An 18,886-nucleotide genomic window follows, 5' to 3' on the forward strand; every position below is an offset into this window, starting at 1 on the left:
CCATTTTGTGTTTTAAACTGAGGTGGACTGTCTGTGTTGTCCAAGCAGCTTTCCAACATGTCCAAGGAGCTGAGTGACCTGAAGATGAACTTAAGAGCTGCCTCAGCAGACCTCCCTGCCTTAGAGATGCCCTGTTTTGTACCCACCTTCTGCTCCTCAGAGGATGCTATACAGGCCGTTTTGGAGAGTTTGAAAACCAAAGAGTTGTCCAAAGCCATCAGTTACATTCGCGAGTGCAGGTTGGCTTTTAACTATCCAATCTGAATGTACTGTTTATTTAACACTAACACAGATTAGATTAACATTACTAGTAATGATTGCTGTGCAAAATGTACCTACGATTACTCCATTGGGGTTACTCCTTCCACAACGCGTAACTCCCTCTATTGCACGTAAATGACAGAATTAAGTGAAGGGGAGAATTCGTACAGGCTAAAAAGCACTTAGTTAAGAGCTTTTTTGGACTTATACGCTCCCTTACGCACATGAGAGAATTTGCCCCTTAGTATGTACATGATAAATACATGGTAAATTAGAGTATATTATTGTGTAAATATAACCCGGAGCGAAGAAATACTATTTTCTGATTGGCTGGTGGGGTGGCTATTAATTCTGAATAACAGGACACCTATAAAGTAGATCTGGTAAAAAAAAAAATTTAATCACTGTTCCATATTAATGCTTTCGAATGGTAACTATGACAACCATAGTAGGACGATGGTTGAGCCTGGAAGCAGACTTCGCAACAATGAAATCAACTGTAAACAAGCTAACTGTCCATGCTATCGTTGTTATAGGGCCAAAGAAAGTTGTACAACAAGTCGGCTTCTTTTTAAATAGAACTGCGTGTTTCCTTTGCGTGCTATAAAGGCATGCCTATAGTGGCAACCGGGTGATAAGTGGAATAACGGCCTTCAAGGTATCCTGTTATACGGAATGAATGGACTTGGGCGGAGGCAACGCTGCGCATCGAGGAGTTCTTTGCCTTCCGCACTCGTCCATTAATTCCGTATAACAGGACACCTTGGCGGCCGTTATCCCTTACTTACCGCAAGTAACATGTTGGTAAATACAGAGAAACTACACATGACATACTAAGAAACTCTTCAACTATTACCAATAAATTATACACTTACACTTATTCATTTGGCTGACACTTTTATCCAAAGCAACTTAAATACAGTTTTTACAAGGTCTCCCCAGAGCAACTTGGGGTTTGCTCAAGGGCACAATGGTGGCAGCCGGGACTTAAACCCACAACTTGCTGAATGCAAGGTCAGTTCTTTTGCCACTACGCTACCACATCCCCACTAAACTACCACTTCCTCTTTATTGGGTAATTAGTACAAGTAAAATGTAGATAAATACAAGGAAACGGTAGCAGAAATGGGTAATTCTCCCACTATGGTACTTTCCAAACATGTCTTTTTAATGTGGGCAATGTCATTTCCATGTCAACAATGGATATGACATTTTGCCCTTTTTTCTCTAAAATCTCTTGATATCTTAGGGCCCTATTTTAACGGTTTAAGTGCAAAGTCTGAAGCGCAATGTGCATGAATGTTTAGGGTGTGTCTGAAACGAAATATGCTATATTGACAACTGTAAAAATTGTTGCTGCACTGATAAGTTGATTCACTGATAAGCCTGTGGGTGCGCAAAGTTAATTTTACAACTTGTCTATTTGTGTGCTTGCTGAAATAATGGATCATTGCGTTGCAATACTAAAGCCCTTAGCCTGTTAATGGTAGTTGTTAGAGTTAGCATAACAAAAATATACAAATAAATAATACTGTAAGTATAATAAATATACAACAAAAATGCCCAATATGAAAGGACATTTGTCCAGCTGCTCTTACATTCACATGAAAGATGAGCCATTTGGAAATGATGCCCAATAATATACTTTCATGTTTACCTTGATTTTGATTACCCCAAAAAATCAATTATAACTATTATATTATATTATATTATCTTTTTTTTTTTTTCAATTTGATACTGCTATGGTAAATCTCAATTGTGTTTCTGTGCTGCAGGAGGTTGTGGCCCAGTGATATCTTTGGCAGTTTCTCTGAGGATGAGATCCAGACCCTGCTCCACATTTACTTTCGGCACCAGACGCTTGGTCAGACAGGAATATTCTGCCTGGTGGGTTCCAGACAGGACCTATCACAGATCTGTATGAAGCTGATGGAGCTCAATAGCGAGATCCGGGGCATTATCCGTCAGGCCCAAGGCTACCGGGCCATCACTGCCTTCCTGCCAGACTCCAGTGTCTCTGGAATTAGTCTTTGAATTACTCAGGATGCAGTAGGAATGAGGTGTCAGAATGTAGTCATATCTAATGATAATTAGGATATCAGAGGAAAAGCACCATGGAACTCCTTTTAGGAGCCTTGGTTTTTATTGCACTAATATTTCTGTGTTGAGCACTGAATATAGGGACCTCAAGCTACACAAAGTAAATCTTCATCATCAGTCAACCAGATGACTGATATCAAGGGGAAATGTGCAATGTGAAATAACTTTTTGTTTCTGAGCTGAAGTGCTTTTGGCAACTTGAAATCAGACTGATTTATTTATTTTTCCATTGCTCTTATGAAACTTTGTGCATACACAGTTATTAACTTTAAAGCATAGCTATGCTTTGGCAAAATATGTGACTACTGATACAGGGTACAAATCTACTATCTGAAATGTGGGTGACACTAAGGTTTGTTCTTTACTTACATATTTTATATTGTTTAATGCAGATATCCACTTTCTGATTGTAAGATATTTATTATCTTCACATAGAGTTAACCTTAATTGGACCTGCTATGGAAAAGAAAAGAAAATATTATGTTTGTTGAACTGCACAAAAAATAGATCTAATTATTTATTGGTATGAAAGACAAAAAGTGCTTAAACGGAAAGATGCATGTAGTATTGGAGCACTGCTGATATTTGTAAGTTGTTATTTTTATGTTTGTTGCTGTCAAATAACTGTGTGCAAATAAATGGTGCACAACTGTAAAGGTTGTTTTTTGTGTGCTCTCTAAACACCTGTAACAAAATTAAAATAATTACAAATGGAGTTTCTTATATTTTCTCAGTTGTTCGCTAGCCTGTTAAAGGTGCTATATGGGCAGTTCCAGCATTATGGATGTGACAATTGGACTCATATTGGTAAACAAAACGCATGGACAAAATTAGTACCAGTGAATTAATTTGCATGACTTTTACTGTACCTCTGTCCTCTGAATACTGTCATGGATGAGACATGAAATAGACACACTTTTATGAGATTACAGGTTTTTTACCCACTGTGAATTTTGAAGGAAACTGCCAAAATCATAATATATGAAGCATGAAGGAGACTTGAATGAACACAAAAAATGTATTTTTGAAACAATGTGTCATTTTAGTAATGCATTATGTAAGGAAAACTGCCGTGGATGTGATGTGTTCACTTTATGGATGTGACCTGTCTGAACCAGTCCTCCACAAACTACATAAAACACATACTTAGTAGATTGAGAAGAGTGAATTTTGATATGAAACAATTAAAATAGTAAATATAGCTGCAAGCAGCAATGAGGGGGGCAAGCAGTTGAGCAGGAGTTGTCATGGCAACCCAATGTTGTTACATTATACACACACCCAATTAACCCCCTGTCCCATACACACACATATACACAGATAAACCTCCTCTCCCACACACCCCAAAAACCCCCCACACATATGCATACCTCAAACATCACCAAATGTATTGTGCGTAGTCAGGTTGTAGTCATGAGTCCACATACCAAGTTTGGTGTCGATACGAGAAAGTGTTGATAATTATAGTGCCTCTAGTGGTCAAATGTCACTAAATATATTGAGCGTCTTCAGGATGTGGTCCCGAGTCCATGTACCAAGTTTGGTGTCGATACGAGAAAGTGTCGCAAATTATAGTACCCCTAGTGGTGAAAGGTCGCAAAATTGATTGTGCATCCTCAGGACGTGGTCATGAACCAAGTTTGGTTTTGATACGTCAAAGCATTGCTGAGATATGGCCTAATCTTGTGTTACTCTAGCGCCGCCCTAGTGGTTGAAGGTCACCAAATTTATTTTGTGTCCTCAGGATAAGGTCCCAAGTCCATATACTAAGTTTGGTTTCAATACGTGAAAGCATTGCTGAAATATGAGCCCACTTCCTGTGATATTAGCGCCACATACACTGTAAAACCGAACACTACAAGTAAAACAATGTTTTTGATTTGTAAACACTCAAAAATGAAAAAAAGTTAATAGTACTCTAATCGTCTGTGTTACTTGAACAAATTTGAACTTTTAAGTTGACAGCACTCAAAGTCATTTGAAAAAATAGAAAGCGTGGGAAACTTCCCCACGCAAATTGTAGCAAATTTGTAGGCGGATCTTCTGCCATACGTGGACCTTGTGTACAGCACCAACTAGCCAACGCCGAGTGACAAGCGACGCCGGCAACCAGATGACAAGAGACGAGAACAAGAGCAGTGAAAATAGACAACGAAAGAGGAGACGACGAGAAGAGAGAAAAAACGCAATTAAACGTAAGTGGAAAAGTGAGGTGCATGTTGACCCTAAAGCACGTCCTTTATCATATTGTTTAAAAACCCGAATGTTTGAAAATATTGTCTTAGGCTACGTGACGTAACTTTATCCAGTTAAAACTAGCTAGCACTAGCAGCTAAGAATTTGGCTGCTGTATGCCAGCACTTGGTGGATCAGCCAGTGATCTAACTCAATTTGCCAATGTGAGTACTAAAAATATGAACTAATTAACCCCCGTTAGCACTATTTAACACAATAGCTTGGAAGTGCAAGCTTTGTGGTGCACTGCTTGATAACAGGGCACAGGTCCTGCAACATTATCGTTTACAGCATGTTAGCAATGTTTCCTCCATTAACTTTAGTCCACTGCAGTGGTGGACATTACTTGAGTACATTTACTCAATTACTGTACTTAAGTTGCTTTTTCATGTATCTGTACTCTACTTGAGTATTTCAATTTTGTTAAACTTTTTACTTTTACTCCAGTACATTTCCAGGCCAAATATCTTACTTTTTACTCCACTACATTTTGTGACAGCTGAAGTACAGCTGAAGTTCCTTTTGGAAAAAAGACTGTACAAAAACATGTGTAAATGTATATTTTCTATTAAGCGAGCTAGGCATCAAATAATGGTGTTGCCTAACCTATGTTATTGTCATATGCACTATTTACTGTACCTTGTTGACCCCTTTTCACAATATTGATGTTACCATAACTAGCCTCTTGACGCCATCAAGCAAATGATAGACAATCTGACACTATCAAACACAAAAGGGAACATCTTGATTTGGTCCGAAAGTGTAAAGCATTTAACAAAGAAAAATGTAGTTACTTTGAAGTATCTAAGATAAGATATCACATTAGTTTGTTTTTAGTTATTTCTACATACAACAAGTATTAGCTGATTTTGTCCTTGAATGGAGGAGAAAGGCTCAATGAATGCCTATGTCTGTGCCGAATCATTTCAACAATGCAACTGTATTAGGCATAATACATTTCAGGACTTTTACTTTTGATACTTAAGTACATTTGAAGGCAAGTACTTTTGTACTTCCACTCAAGTGGAAATGTAAAAGGAGGACTTCTACTTTTACTGGAGTAACATTTGACCATGTGTATCTCTACTTTCACTCAAGTACAGGATTTGTGTACTTCGTCCACCACTGGTCCACTGTCATGTTACTGACTGTCAGTAGCCTAAATTCATTTGACACGGTCACACACAGTTCATGCTCAGTCAGAATGTGTATTATTCGCATGTCAGCTGTGTAGGTGAAAACAACCATTTAATGTGCAAACTGTTCTCGGCCATTTAAGGATGCATTTAAAGTGGCATTTAAAGCGACATCATGAGATGGTGGATTGTCCTAATAGAGATTGTCAGTATGTTCAAATGTGTATTCGTCCTTCAATTCACAGATTCAGAAGTTGATGCAAACAACATTGGCATTGAGAAGGAAGGAGATCATATCAGACGTCCTTCCCCGCAGACATAGCTTATTGGTGGCCTGCAATCATGTTGGAATCCCAGGTAAGCATTTCTTTTGTACAAATACTTGGAATAGATTCATTTCATGTGTGGTTCTGACCAAATGTGTTTTAAATCTTTACACTTACCCCCCTATTTTGAGTTTTTGCTCGAAATTGCACACCGCCTACTAACAATGGCCCTGTTTCCACATACTTTGACTTATATTCAAGTGCTTGACCCCCTTTGAAAGCAGAGGTCTTGTAGATTACAACTCCTCCATGGACTTAAGATGAAAAGAATGCTTTGGTTTCAGAAGCTGTACTATCAAAGAAAGGTAATCCTATTGAATTGCATATTGTAGTTATTAACTGGCTTGACTCCATGTTTTCTCATGCAGGGATCCTCAGATGTAAATATCCGACGTGCTGTGGCGCTCCATGGCCTTCCTTTCTACCTCCATGAGGATGATGCCACTTTTCTAAAGACATGGGATTTAAGTAAGTATGTTTTCTATTGACATGACAGTTAAAGCGTAACTGTGGCATTAAGCGACCCATGGCCTGTTGTTTCGAGGTCAACGCATGCTATTAGAATGAAAAACAATGAGAAAATTGAGTACAACATAAAGCAAATACTGGTCCAGCAGCTTAAATGGGTGGTTCAGGATTTTGGACATAGGACCTAATTTCCAAGTTAGCAAGTGTGATATTTATCAGTGGAGACCGTTTTTAACACGTTTCATCCAGTCCTCGTCTATTCAGGCGTTATATTTATTTGCCTCGGTGTACTATGGAGTGGGTAAGACTGTTTTTAGTGGCAGGCTTACACATACTGTTGACTCGCGCCAGCCTAGCACCTGCGAACTCTGCAACTGGAAGGACTGGTTGAAACGTGTTGAAAACGGTCTCCAACTTGTGTTTTTATCTTGGATCTTGGCACAAGGGATTATAACACCTAATCCTGTGTATTAATGTAATATCACACTTGGTAACTTGGAAATGAGGTCCTATGTCCAAAATCCTGAACCACCCCTTTAAACTAACCTAACAAGGCATTTGAACTGAACTGAAACTAAAGCCAAATTCCCTGGTAGGTTATCAATAGCTGCTGGGCCACTACTCGGTCTATGTTGCACCAATTTTTTTAATTTTTATTCTTACGAACAGCCGTGACCTCGAACTACAGGGCTATGCGTCGAATAACGCTGGAGTTACATTTCAAGCTTTTGTTTTTCTGTTTGTTTTTTCACCAAGAAACTCCAGGGAAGTTACTTAGTATTATTTCAAGTAATTATTTCAATAATGCAACTGCCCTGGAAAAGTTTGAAGATAAAATGTTAAACTTAATATGACCAGGGCTGCCAACTTTTCAAAAAACCTTGGAGTGAGATTTGGTGCGGCCAACCAAAATTTTGCTGCGGAAATTTTTGTTTGGCTCGTTCAGCATTATACCGTACAGTAAAAAAAAAGTACATTGGTTCTCAGATGTAGGGACCAGGGTCCCAGAGTTAAATTAATATTGGTATCAAAGGGATCTAGCCTAATGCTAGGACCATGGGCATTGGAGGCATTCTGAAAGTGGGTGGGACATTTCAGTGGGGGGTATGGGGGTCCTCCCCCAGAAATTGTTTTTTTGGACTAGATGCAATTTCCTGAATTCTGGTACATTTTAACAGGTTATTTACATACTTCTATATAACAAAATAAAGCCAGCCTACGAAATTAATAAAAAGTAAATCAGGCATAATTTAAAAATAACTCAATATATAGGCTACTTGGCTACGCAATAAGGTTTCCATTACAGCACCGCAGACGTTCAATGAACGCATGAAAGCGGATAAAGTAAATTAAATATCAAACTAAAGCGAAAATGTCATGCTTTTGAAGGCCTACCATTGTGCAGTCTAGCTGTGGTTAGTGACGTGATGCTGTTAATGGGGAGTTTTACATAAACCTATAGGTTATTATTTATTTGGCGTACAAACAGCACTGGTATTTCGCACGGCAATAGTGGGGGGATCCAAACTAACAATTTTAAAAAGTGGGTGGGTGTTTTGTAAGAATTTAAGAAATGTTTGTATATTTTAACTTTTAAATGCATCAATCTGGTGCACTTTTAAAAATAAATTCAGAGGTCAGACTTGCTTATTTTTATGGAAATATTTGTGCTGTAGCCTAAGCTATTTTGCACTTCAGAATTATAACCATGCATACACAGGTGGAATAGTTATGGTGATATTGCAATAAGTTCACAACCACAAAAACATATGGTCCATTTCACAGTTCAGAAATGTTCAGCACTCCATGAAATTATGCAGAAGTGGTCACCTGTGTTTTTCAGCTAGTTCATTTAAGATAATATATTGGTCATTGTAATGGCCATAGCCTACAGGCTATTCCTTTTTCAGGATGTACCCATATCTGCATGATGTGAATGTTTGCATATGGCTTATGTCAGGCTTTATATCAATATTTGTGTCTCCTTATTTGATTTTCTTTATATTTTTGCATTAATGTCACTAGAAAGCATGGCAATATAAATATATTCATTTATCTGTGTAAGTGGGATTGGCTGGAACCTGACAATATAAGAACCATGATAGTGGGATAATCTACTGAGCAATTTACAAAAATGTATGTAGGCCTACTGACAAATAGTTTACATTAGAATACATTATAATTTCGCCCCAATGAGGCTATGTAGAAATGTGTTGCAATTTCAAAAACAGAGGCATGCTTTATATCCTCGTATTCGGTACGGTTTGCTGTTTATTGTGATATTAGGTTTGCCACATGTTGTGTGAAGGGTTAGTGAGATATTACAACCGAGAGTAATGGGTGTGCACTGTGTGCAAAATGCAAATATGATTAGCCTAAATTGCACGTCGGTTCAATGATAATTTTCTCGCGAACCATTTATCACAGCAACTTGGCGCTAATATCATTGGAAAGCGTAGATTCCGCTCGTTCACATGATGTGTGTGATATCATGTATAGGTTTAGTTTAGTTGAACCTCATCTGCCAGGTATTTTACCTACCACGTTGACACTTCAGCGTGAAAAATACTCAAAGCATAGGCCTACCTGAATCCGGGGGAATGCGTCTGGGATGGCTTTTGAAGTAGCATCGCAAATGAGAGAAAATTTAGAAAATTCCACAGACAGGGGGTGCTCTTGAACCCTCTCACCGTCTCTGAAAGCATAACCGTGGCTCAACAGGTAGATCTATAGGCTAAACTCATTTTTCAGGCATCTGACCGACCGGGTTGACACTTCAGCGTGAGAAATCGTGGGTGTGGCGTGTGAGTGTGTGAAACTAATCAAATGCGTGTGTCTCACGGCCAATGCGTGAGAGTTGGCAGCTATGATATGACATGGTATCACTTGACATGTAATGCCTATTAGATATTCAATTAACACACAATTGTTCTTTGTTCATTTCTTCAGGTCTCTCAATCGGAGTTCCCAGATATTGAGGACCTTACTGTTGAACTCATTCTGATCAGCACGAACAGTGCAAATGCATCCCTCTGCCCAAAGAAGACTCCTGTTGAAATGAATGAAATGAAATTGAAATGATTGTTGAATTTCCTAGCATTGGTCAGGCATTTGTCATAAAGTATCTATCTATCTATCTATCTAGATAGATAGTATCTATCTATCTATCGATCTATCTAGTCTTTATGCCCTTGATCTAAACTGTGTTTATTTGAATTTAGCCTCCACTACAGCCCTGTTCTGAACTCCAACCTGTATTTGTTTCCATGGTTTACATGAAAATAAAAGATTAAGAAGAATTTCACTGGCCTTTGTCAACCTTTTTAATAATTTTCTTTCAAGTCCTTAGTTGAAACTAATCAAAATGGACAAGTTTGTTCAACTTTCTGGAAATTAAAACTTTTAAGTTTTAAATTTAATTTAAAGAATTGGTTGAAGCAAAATGAAATATTTCAGGCTGACATCAATAAATCCAATTAAGCTATCTAAGCTTAATTTTATTAATTACCGTGAACTCATGTAGTTGATGTTTCTTTAACTTAAAAAAACCTTGTTGAACACACTCAAAATTTGCTAGTGAAGACTAATTAAAAAAGGTAAGTTTCTTTGACTTGGCAAAACCGAGTTACTATTACTTAAATTTTTTTGTGTAATCGGTTTCACCAATTTTTTTGAGTTCAATTAACTTGTCGGGTTTTACAGTGTAGTGGTCAAAGGTCATCAAATTTATTGAGCTTCTTCCTAATTGGGTCCTGAGACCATGTACTGAGTTTGGTGTTGATACGCAAAAGCCTTGCTGAGGTATCACTTCACTTCCTGTTACTTAATTGGTCACCATGGGCAACGGGTTATCAATATGGCTCCAAAAAGCAATGCGTTTGTGAGTCATGGTCTGAAGATCATCTGCGCCAAGTTTCATGAAAATCGGATGAACTTTGTGACTTTGATTAAATCCAATATGGCGGCCAGATCAATTATGTTGACGTCACAAAATCACATCTGTCAGCCTTAGGACCTCCCACAGACACCACTAGTACATTAACATGAACATTAACAGACACCAATAGTAAGTTTTAATTCCAAACACATTACCCGTTACAGGCTAAAATGTAATTTTGCTCATTATAGTGGCACCTATAGGTCAAAAGTCATCAAATTTATTGAGCCTGGTTTTGATATGTTAAAGCTTTACTGAAATATTACTTCACTTACTTCGCCGCCAAACTTGATTGGTCGTGACAGGCGACAGGTTTTGAATATGGCTCCAAAAAGCAATGCATTTGTGAGACACGGTCTGAAAATCATCTGCGTCAAGTTTCGTGCAAATCGGACAAACTTTGTGACCTTTGATTACTTTGAAGTGTTTTTGATGAAATACAATATGGCCGAAGATCCAACATGGCGGAAATTGACGTCATGGGGTGCGTTGAGTTCGGCCTCATCCAAGGATTCCAAGTATACCTCAATTTGTATGGTTGAAACTTTGAGCGCATAGATGTAATGCAAAATCTGACACATTGGGGGCGCTAGAGCACTTGACATGATACTTGAAATTAATCATATGACTATACCGAATCAATGTGCCAAATTTCCCAACTTTTTACTGTATGGTTCAATGGCAAATGAGAGTTTCGTTATAATAATAAGAACACATAGAATCACTATGGGTTGCCTCGCAGCTTTCTGCTTGGCCCCCAATTATGAAATTTATATATGTACCGTCATCAATTTTGGTCAATGATTCCCGGGTTACTGAAACACCAGGGATCAGGGAACTCACCCACCGTGCTAGGCACCCAAGATGACAAAATGTTTATGGTATGCAGTGTTTCCCATACATTGACTTATTTGTGGCGGCCCACCACACAATGATTTTCTATGTTGTACTACTTAAATTGGATAAAATCCTTTCATTGTAGAGCTATGGCGGGCAAGAGCCGAGGAGGCGGCATCTGTATGTTTGTGAATGACAGATGAACTACACTGTGTGCAAGAATGTGTGCACAGCTGATGTAGAACTGATATGCATGTCACTGAGACCCTTCTACCTACCAAGGGAGTTTGGGAATATTTTAATATGTGCAGTGTATGTTCCCCCCGGTGGAAACGTGCTAAGAGCTGCGAGCAAAATAGCTGACTGTTACCATTACTAATATGAACCAGGAAATGCATGTTCACAGATAATGATCAAATAAATTAAATGTGATTTTCTCTAGGTTTGAAAACAGTAACATTACAGAGGAAGGTGACAACTTAATATAACATCCCTACTGACCCTGGGTGTAGGATTGTAGTTAACTCTCAGTGGATTCAGTCCATTTTCAAACAAACATGCACTAAAAAATCACAGGCCCTGATGGCATCTCTGCGATGCTCTTAAAGGCATGTGCAGAAGAGCTCACTCCAGTGTGGTGCCCCATTTTTCAGAAGTCTGTGGACTTACATACTGTCCCCACCCTCTGGCAAAAATCTATCTTAGTGCCAATAGTTAAAAAGAACTGCCCAACTGAAAATAATGACTTTAGACCAGTGGCATTAACATCAATAGTTATGAAGTGTTTTGAAAAGTACATGGTGTCTGTTCTCAAGCTAGGGGTCAATCCAGCACTTGACCCATATCAGTTTGCATATAGACATAGCAGGGCAACGGATGACGCCATAGCCAGCATCACTCACCTCACCATCAAACACTTAGAGGATCCCCAAGCCTATACGTACATATTTTATTTGTGGATTTTAGCTCAGCCTTCAACACTATCCAGCCTCATCTACTTATTTCTAAGTTGAAGCAGATGAATGTGAATCCTTTTTTAATCAAAAAGTTACTTTTCCTTTTTAAAGGGACACCAGGCAAGCCTGATGCCTTTTCTCTACGAAACTCCCCCTCGCTCGGTCTGAAGCTCTTTCTTTTCCTTTTCTTTGCGTCTTGCGTCAAGGGTTTTCGCTGCTTCTTCGCTGGCTCTGCCATTATACACACGTTTGCAACAATCTCTAGCGTTTCGTTAGCCTGCCTCTGTGCTGTAAACTGATCCTGCTTCGGTCGGGATATTCTTCCTACAGGCAGTAGGGGCGGGCGAGAGAGCCTTCATTCACCCCGTAATGAGTCATTTAACCATATACCGACTTATGAAGATGATTAATTAACATGAAAACGTTGCCTGGTGTCCCTTTAACCAACCATAGTCAGTGTGTCAGAGTCAACAACACCCTCTCTAAAGAGAGAACAATCAGCGCAGGAGCCCCACAGGGGTGTGTTAGCTTACCAGTCCTTTTCACACTTCACCAGTCCTTTTCACACTGTATACAAATGAATGCTCAAGCAGTCACCTTGGGAACTATGTTTTTAAATTTTCAGATAACACAGACATCCTTAGCCTACTGCATAAAGACACATGTACATCAGCCTATTTCTCAGAAATAGGAAACTTTGTGCCGTGGTGCAAAGCTAACCATCTCATTTTAAACGTCTCTAAGACTAAGGAGATGGTCCTGGACCCCAGGTCTGTAGGGGACCACATTCCTGTGGTCATACATGACACACACATTAGTCAGGTGAGCTCATACAAGTACCTTGGAATTCACCTGGATAACACTTTTAGTTGGAAGGTACATGTTCAGAGTCTCTGTTCTCGAATACAGTAGAGATTATATTTCTTATGTAGACTCAGAGTGTTTGGTGTGGACCAGAGGATTATGTTTGTATTCTCAGGCTGTACTGGAGAGCTTGGTCAGGTATGGGATGTCAGTATGGTTCGGCAACCTCACTGTGCAGTTGAAAAACAAGTTCAGCCGTCTGATACACGGCTATGAAGGTGATGGGAAGGAAGGAGTACCAGTAACTATTTTGAGTACAGAGAAATGCCTACAGATGCAACACAATTCAGAAGTGGGCATATAGATTACAGTAATAGGATAATTGAATGTTTAAGTAGTCCCCATTGACTGATTTAGTGTATGCCTAATCCTGTGAACATTTCAGATGCAACACCATTGCTAAACGCACATGGCAGCAGGTGAAAGTGAAACACAAACACATTATTCAGAATAGTTTATAGTTATAGCTTGCATTAATATTTCTTAATTATGAAAACATGTAGGCCTATGCTTATAGCCTTCACTTGGCCTCTGTTTTACAGCTAACAAGAAAAAGGTGTCTTTGAACACTACTGTAAGGCACCAGAGTGTTTTACAGTAGCAGAGGAGTTGGCTATCGCAAATAATAGTGGAAGGCTGATTATGGACGGGGTTGAGGGAGGCATTCGGTCGGATTCTGGTGCTGTGGAAATGTGTAGCCTTTATGTGCAGGGTACAGTAATATGACATTCAATTCAACAAGTTTGTTAAAATTGTGATTTTAATTTATTAGGCCTACTGTAGGCTATGTCCGATTTATTTTAGGCTATTCTTGCTCAGATTTTTAGCATAGCAGGCCTATGTCCGATTTATTTTCGGACATACAGTATTCTTGCATCACCGATGGAATACATGAATGTCCACGTACAGGCATTGCTATGAGACGTCTTCCTAGATCATCTGACAAAGATAACGAATTCCCTTGGCTGATAATATATATCTTCATAGAGAATATCGTCCGGGTAGGCTATATATATTTTCTGGCGGTCTCTAAAACCCCTCGCCCTGCGAAGAGAGTCCCTCACGATTTGCGCTCCAATGTCTAGATCATCCAGGTACGCCGACATGTCTCGGGAGAAATTGTTAGTGGAGGGGTGGTTCTTATAAAGGGTGTGGTTAACGGAAACCTCGGGTTAACCAAGAACATAACCTGGTCGGAGCAGGTTTGAGATGCAGCGTAAATCGCCATGGCAGCATACCTCGGTTAAAACCTATCCACCTTTCGTAGTACGGGTTAATCGGGAAGTTACGCCACACGTGATCAAGTTACTCTCGAAGTTACCCAGATAAGCCAGTAACCCCGCTTCGTAGTACAGGCCCCCGTACTATGACAGGTGGATCCAAGATAAGTGATAAAGCGAGGTTTGACATAGCGTTGTCTGTTCATCCTAGCTCAACTCGTTTCACTAATGCCAATCCAGGATGAGTAGGAGCGACTATGTCAAGCCACGTCTAAGTAATTCAGAATGTGTGCGCTTTCTCGTTTCTGCTCCAAAGTGCCCACTGTTGGAATAAAAAAGACGCGGAAAATAGCGTCATTCACACAAAGTGAACAACGGCTTTTGACATAGACTAACAATTAAGTAAAGTTGTCTTTTTTGGAATGGGGAATCATGGCTATTTCTGTAAAACAGCAGGAGTAGGCGTGGTAGACCAACTGAATGCAAATTTACGTATGCACCCACGTGTGAGTGCTTCCTTGTCTCGGAACGCAACGTCAATAAGAAAGCGCTTGCCACTGCAAATATGCACATATATGATATACCAATATTAATATTGTAGTTGAAAATACCTTCGAAAATTTGCCCCTTCACTCCCAATCAACTACAGTAGGCCCTAGGCTATTCATCAAACGTCTATCAATAAAATAAGCAAACAATGAGTACCTATAACCTATGTTAATAATTATAAGGCTATCACAATTAAAATAATAACCATATGGTAGTAGGCAGACAATCTGTTTTGTTTTGCGAGCAAATACATTTAGCAAATAGTTTATAAATGGAATAAAGCTCCTTAAAAATTAGCATGGAGGTCTGATGTGAATGACAGCTAGCAGAACCAATAAGACAACATAATTACCATTAGAATTAACTTAGCTTGGCTGTTAGCCTGGTCGGGACCAGGCTAGGTGCAGAGAATAAATCCCCATGGTAACTTATGTGCCATCTCTTTTGTGAAACCAAGTCAAGGCTAAATTCATCCAGGATAACCTAAAAATCCCAGCTTAATCCCTTATCTAGGTTTTGTGAAATACCCCTCTGGTTTAACTAAGTAACCCTGGGTTACATCTGGGTAGGTTAAGCTCCCTTCGTAGTACAGAGGGGTATTCCAGAAAGGAGGTTTAACAAACACTGAGATAAAACTTAACCTCTGGGTTGTCTGAACCTGTGGCGACTAAACCTGAGCTGTCGGTTCCAAAACACCGGTTACCAGTTAGTTCAATCAACCCTATGTTAGATAACCTAGAGTTGTGCGCGTTCACGGCGAACTTATAAAGGCATCATCTATTGAGAGTCGAAACCATGAGTGAAACCGGCGAAAGGAAGAGCACCGTATTTTTCAGAGGCGGAGTAGTCGAGGCTTACGAGGAGGAGAGAACTGTAATAACAAAAAAAGAGTAATACTTAAGCGCCTGCGTCCGAGACCTTGCTTGGCAGAGAATAGCCTAACTGACCGTGTAAATGCGTATGTTTAAGATAGCCTATTTAATGTCAAAAGCACAATTAAATAATTCACTGGACATCACGTGTAGGCCTATTGACTGCTTTGAATGATACTTTCTTAAACTAGCCTACCTTGTCACAGATTGAGTGGGCCATAGAATTCTTTGAGAATTCCAAATGTAATTTTCTATTTTAACGCGGGTCCTGCAGCTGTGGGCCAAGTTAAACTTTTGCGCTCCATCATCGGAAGGGTGAATGTCGGAAGACATGGGTAGCCTATTGGACACATTTCGGTGCACATTTGGAAAATTTTATAAGTGATGATGACCTGCCAGTTGGTGAAACTACACTTTAATGATCCTCGTGAGTTTGTGTCCAGGAAAACGAATGAAGTTGCGCAGGAACTGCTTTAGCGCAAGGCAAACTTTACGGACTGACAGCTTGCCGATATGCTCTGCGTCTCCAACACTACAAAAACTCCCAGTCGGAGAGCGTGTGTAGCCTATTAAAAATATTTTATCCCAAATGCCATCAGCATTCTTAACCAAACTTAATGACAACATGCATAGCCTACCCGGCTGAGCTGTACAGCTATATTTAATCGTATTTATTCATTTTCTATAGGCTATGTTTCCTCTTTTTTGTACTGTACTTGTTTTAATTATATCTTCAATGTGTCTGAGATGTTGTTTGTCCATCTGTCTGGTAAGCCAAACACAAATGTCCACTATGGTGTAGGCTAGCTACATTAAAGATTTATTTTATTCTATTCTAATCCACCATGCGTAATGTAGGGATGGAGAATGCTTTTCAAGAAGCCTATATTTAGGATTCAGCTGAAAAACTCTAGCGCTCTTGAAACACTCGTTTGGAAAAGAATGGATAGGCTTTCATGTGATGTCGTGGTCATATCGCCCTCTCACGGTAAATTGCACGGATGAATATTACATGATTTTGTGCTTCTTTTTCAATCGGACCTTCGTCAAAATGAAACGCCATTGTGTGACAAGTGTAAAAATAGCGGCCTGATTGAACATGCACTGAAATAACCGAACATAATTGAACATAACCTGAACAACACCTACCCCCTACCAGGTTAAGTTCAGAGCCTATGTTACCATAGTTACTTACATAGCCTGATCATTTTTGAGCTTTCTGGAACTGAAATCCCAGGTTTACCGCTAACTCTGGGTTAACATACCCAGTTAAGCCAGTAAACCTGCTTTCTGGAATACCCCCCTGGCCCCTGTCCTCCTCCTCTGGGTTCCCAGTCCATCTCAAGTGCGTCGCGTGCATACTGGTATGTTCAAGACCACTCTATTTAGTAATAGACTACTATTTAGATTTAGTCCCTTTTGAGTACGCATGCCTGTCAGGCTGTCACGACCACGGAAAACATGCTCGCAAGTCAAAACATCCAGAAAATAGGCCGCTCACATGGCCTTTCCCCGGCTCAGTAAATCAGGATAGTCAGAACGTGGGGGGAAGTTATTCTGCCTGCATCCAAAATGTTGCATTGCTGCTATTATATTTGTGTTCCGAGTTGTCTCGAATGCTACTTCACTCTGACGTCATCAGACCAGCCCTCCAGACACTCCCTCTCCCTCCAGACCAGAGAATGTCCATACATTGGCGGGTTTTGTTGAATTAGGCTACCAGACTAGTCCAGAGACTTTATTAATTAGTGAGTGTGTGGACTCTTGTCGGTGGAGTAGACTAATTTGAATTGTTGGTTGAGGCACTGAACTGACTGGTGTCCCAAAAACGACAAGTAGGCCGATTGCTGCAAAAGTGATTGAGGTAAGAATAAGTGTTTGACTATAACTTGAGCCGACAGTACATTAGTAGCTCCGCTGTTGGTTTTGCTAGCCAGCCACCCAGCTGCTGGCAACAGCAAATCGAACAGTCAAACAGTTTAACAAGTCAACTTATTCTACGTTACGTTACATCGCATTTGTGTAAGAAATCGAAGGCTGGAAATGGAGGACTGGGGACGACCGCGTGCGTGAATGGGAAAGAAAAGTTGTAACGTCAACGTGTAAAAATAAATACAAACACCAGTTGGCATGGATGACAGACGTGTGGTAACATGCTAGGTCAACACAGCCAATTTAATAGACTATGTCGGTCAGTAAAAACTTGTTTTACATTTTACAGGGTGGCCAACCAGAATATCTGTCACATTGTTATGATATCGCCAAAGGGTGTTTTGAGTGTATATCTGAGTGTAAGCTATCATCTATCTCATACGCTCAACCGTCACATCCGGGAACTTTGAATTTGCTACATGTACACGCATTGAATGGAAATCTATTAGTCCATGGGCCAGACCAGATGTCGATACCACTCAAGGTGGCAAAGGTTATCATTTTTGAAAAGATCCATGCCTGTAGATAACAATTTGGTATGATAACCCTTCCTGAGTCACCCTAGTGCACGCCTATGCGTCTAATTTGGGGGCTTGTGGGTTTCGCTTGTTAATTTTTAGAGAATATTATATATTGGTTCTAGGGGTTCTTAAGAGTAAAACAAAACATGTCTCCATTTTTTTCTTGAAAGTTTTAGTGACCCTAATCAAAGGTCAAATTCAGAGAAGGTCAAATTTAGTGTTTTGTCCATAAACCTTACATTTCTGGTATTCTGGTAGCATAGATAAAAAGCAGATGTATTCTACAAGGTAGTGTGCCAAAGTGGTGCACATACACAATATAACATTATAAAACAATTATTAGGGCGATGAGTGATCTCTTTAGCAAGAAAGCATGCCCTTAAATGCTCAAAATTGTCAAATACACATCAATTCATGCTTATTAGTATGCTTAGCCTGCTCAGCTAGCTGCTCTAGACTACAGCCATTTGAAAGGAATTTCAGAGCACAAAGTGCAAAGATCTCTGTTAAATCAGGTTTGATAGACTCTTGCATAGCCAGCATCAGCTGAAGTCTGTAAGCCTTCCATATGTGAGTGTTAAGAGCAGAAAAGGTAAAAGGATCAGAAAGTCAGACAGGTCTCACTCACTCACACACATCTCTCTCACACGTACAAACGTACACACACACACA

The 18,886-nt window shown here is 39.7% G+C and overlaps 2 protein-coding genes across 4 annotated transcripts in view; both read left to right on the forward strand.

Annotated features, from left to right (window-relative positions):
* LOC121683381 (protein furry homolog) overlaps positions 1 to 3,076 on the forward strand; it is a 227,594-nt gene extending 224,518 nt beyond the window's left edge. Inside the window, exons 59-60 of the mRNA XM_042063004.1 lie at positions 49 to 239; positions 2,037 to 3,076. Coding sequence (XP_041918938.1) covers positions 49 to 239; positions 2,037 to 2,295 — 450 coding nt within the window. The 3' untranslated portion in view covers positions 2,296 to 3,076. The remainder of the gene's footprint in view (positions 1 to 48; positions 240 to 2,036) is intronic.
* Positions 3,077 to 17,409: 14,333 nt separating this feature from the next.
* The window catches only part of brca2 (BRCA2 DNA repair associated), a 48,814-nt gene continuing 47,337 nt past the window's right edge, over positions 17,410 to 18,886 (forward strand). For all 3 annotated transcript variants that reach the window (XM_042062977.1, XM_042062978.1, XM_042062979.1), the window contains exon 1: positions 17,410 to 17,625. The gene's annotated coding sequence lies outside the window, so the exon portion shown is untranslated. The remainder of the gene's footprint in view (positions 17,626 to 18,886) is intronic.

This window comes from Alosa sapidissima, chromosome 15 (assembly GCF_018492685.1).
Source record: "Alosa sapidissima isolate fAloSap1 chromosome 15, fAloSap1.pri, whole genome shotgun sequence".
Lineage (NCBI taxonomy): Eukaryota > Metazoa > Chordata > Actinopteri > Clupeiformes > Clupeidae > Alosa > Alosa sapidissima.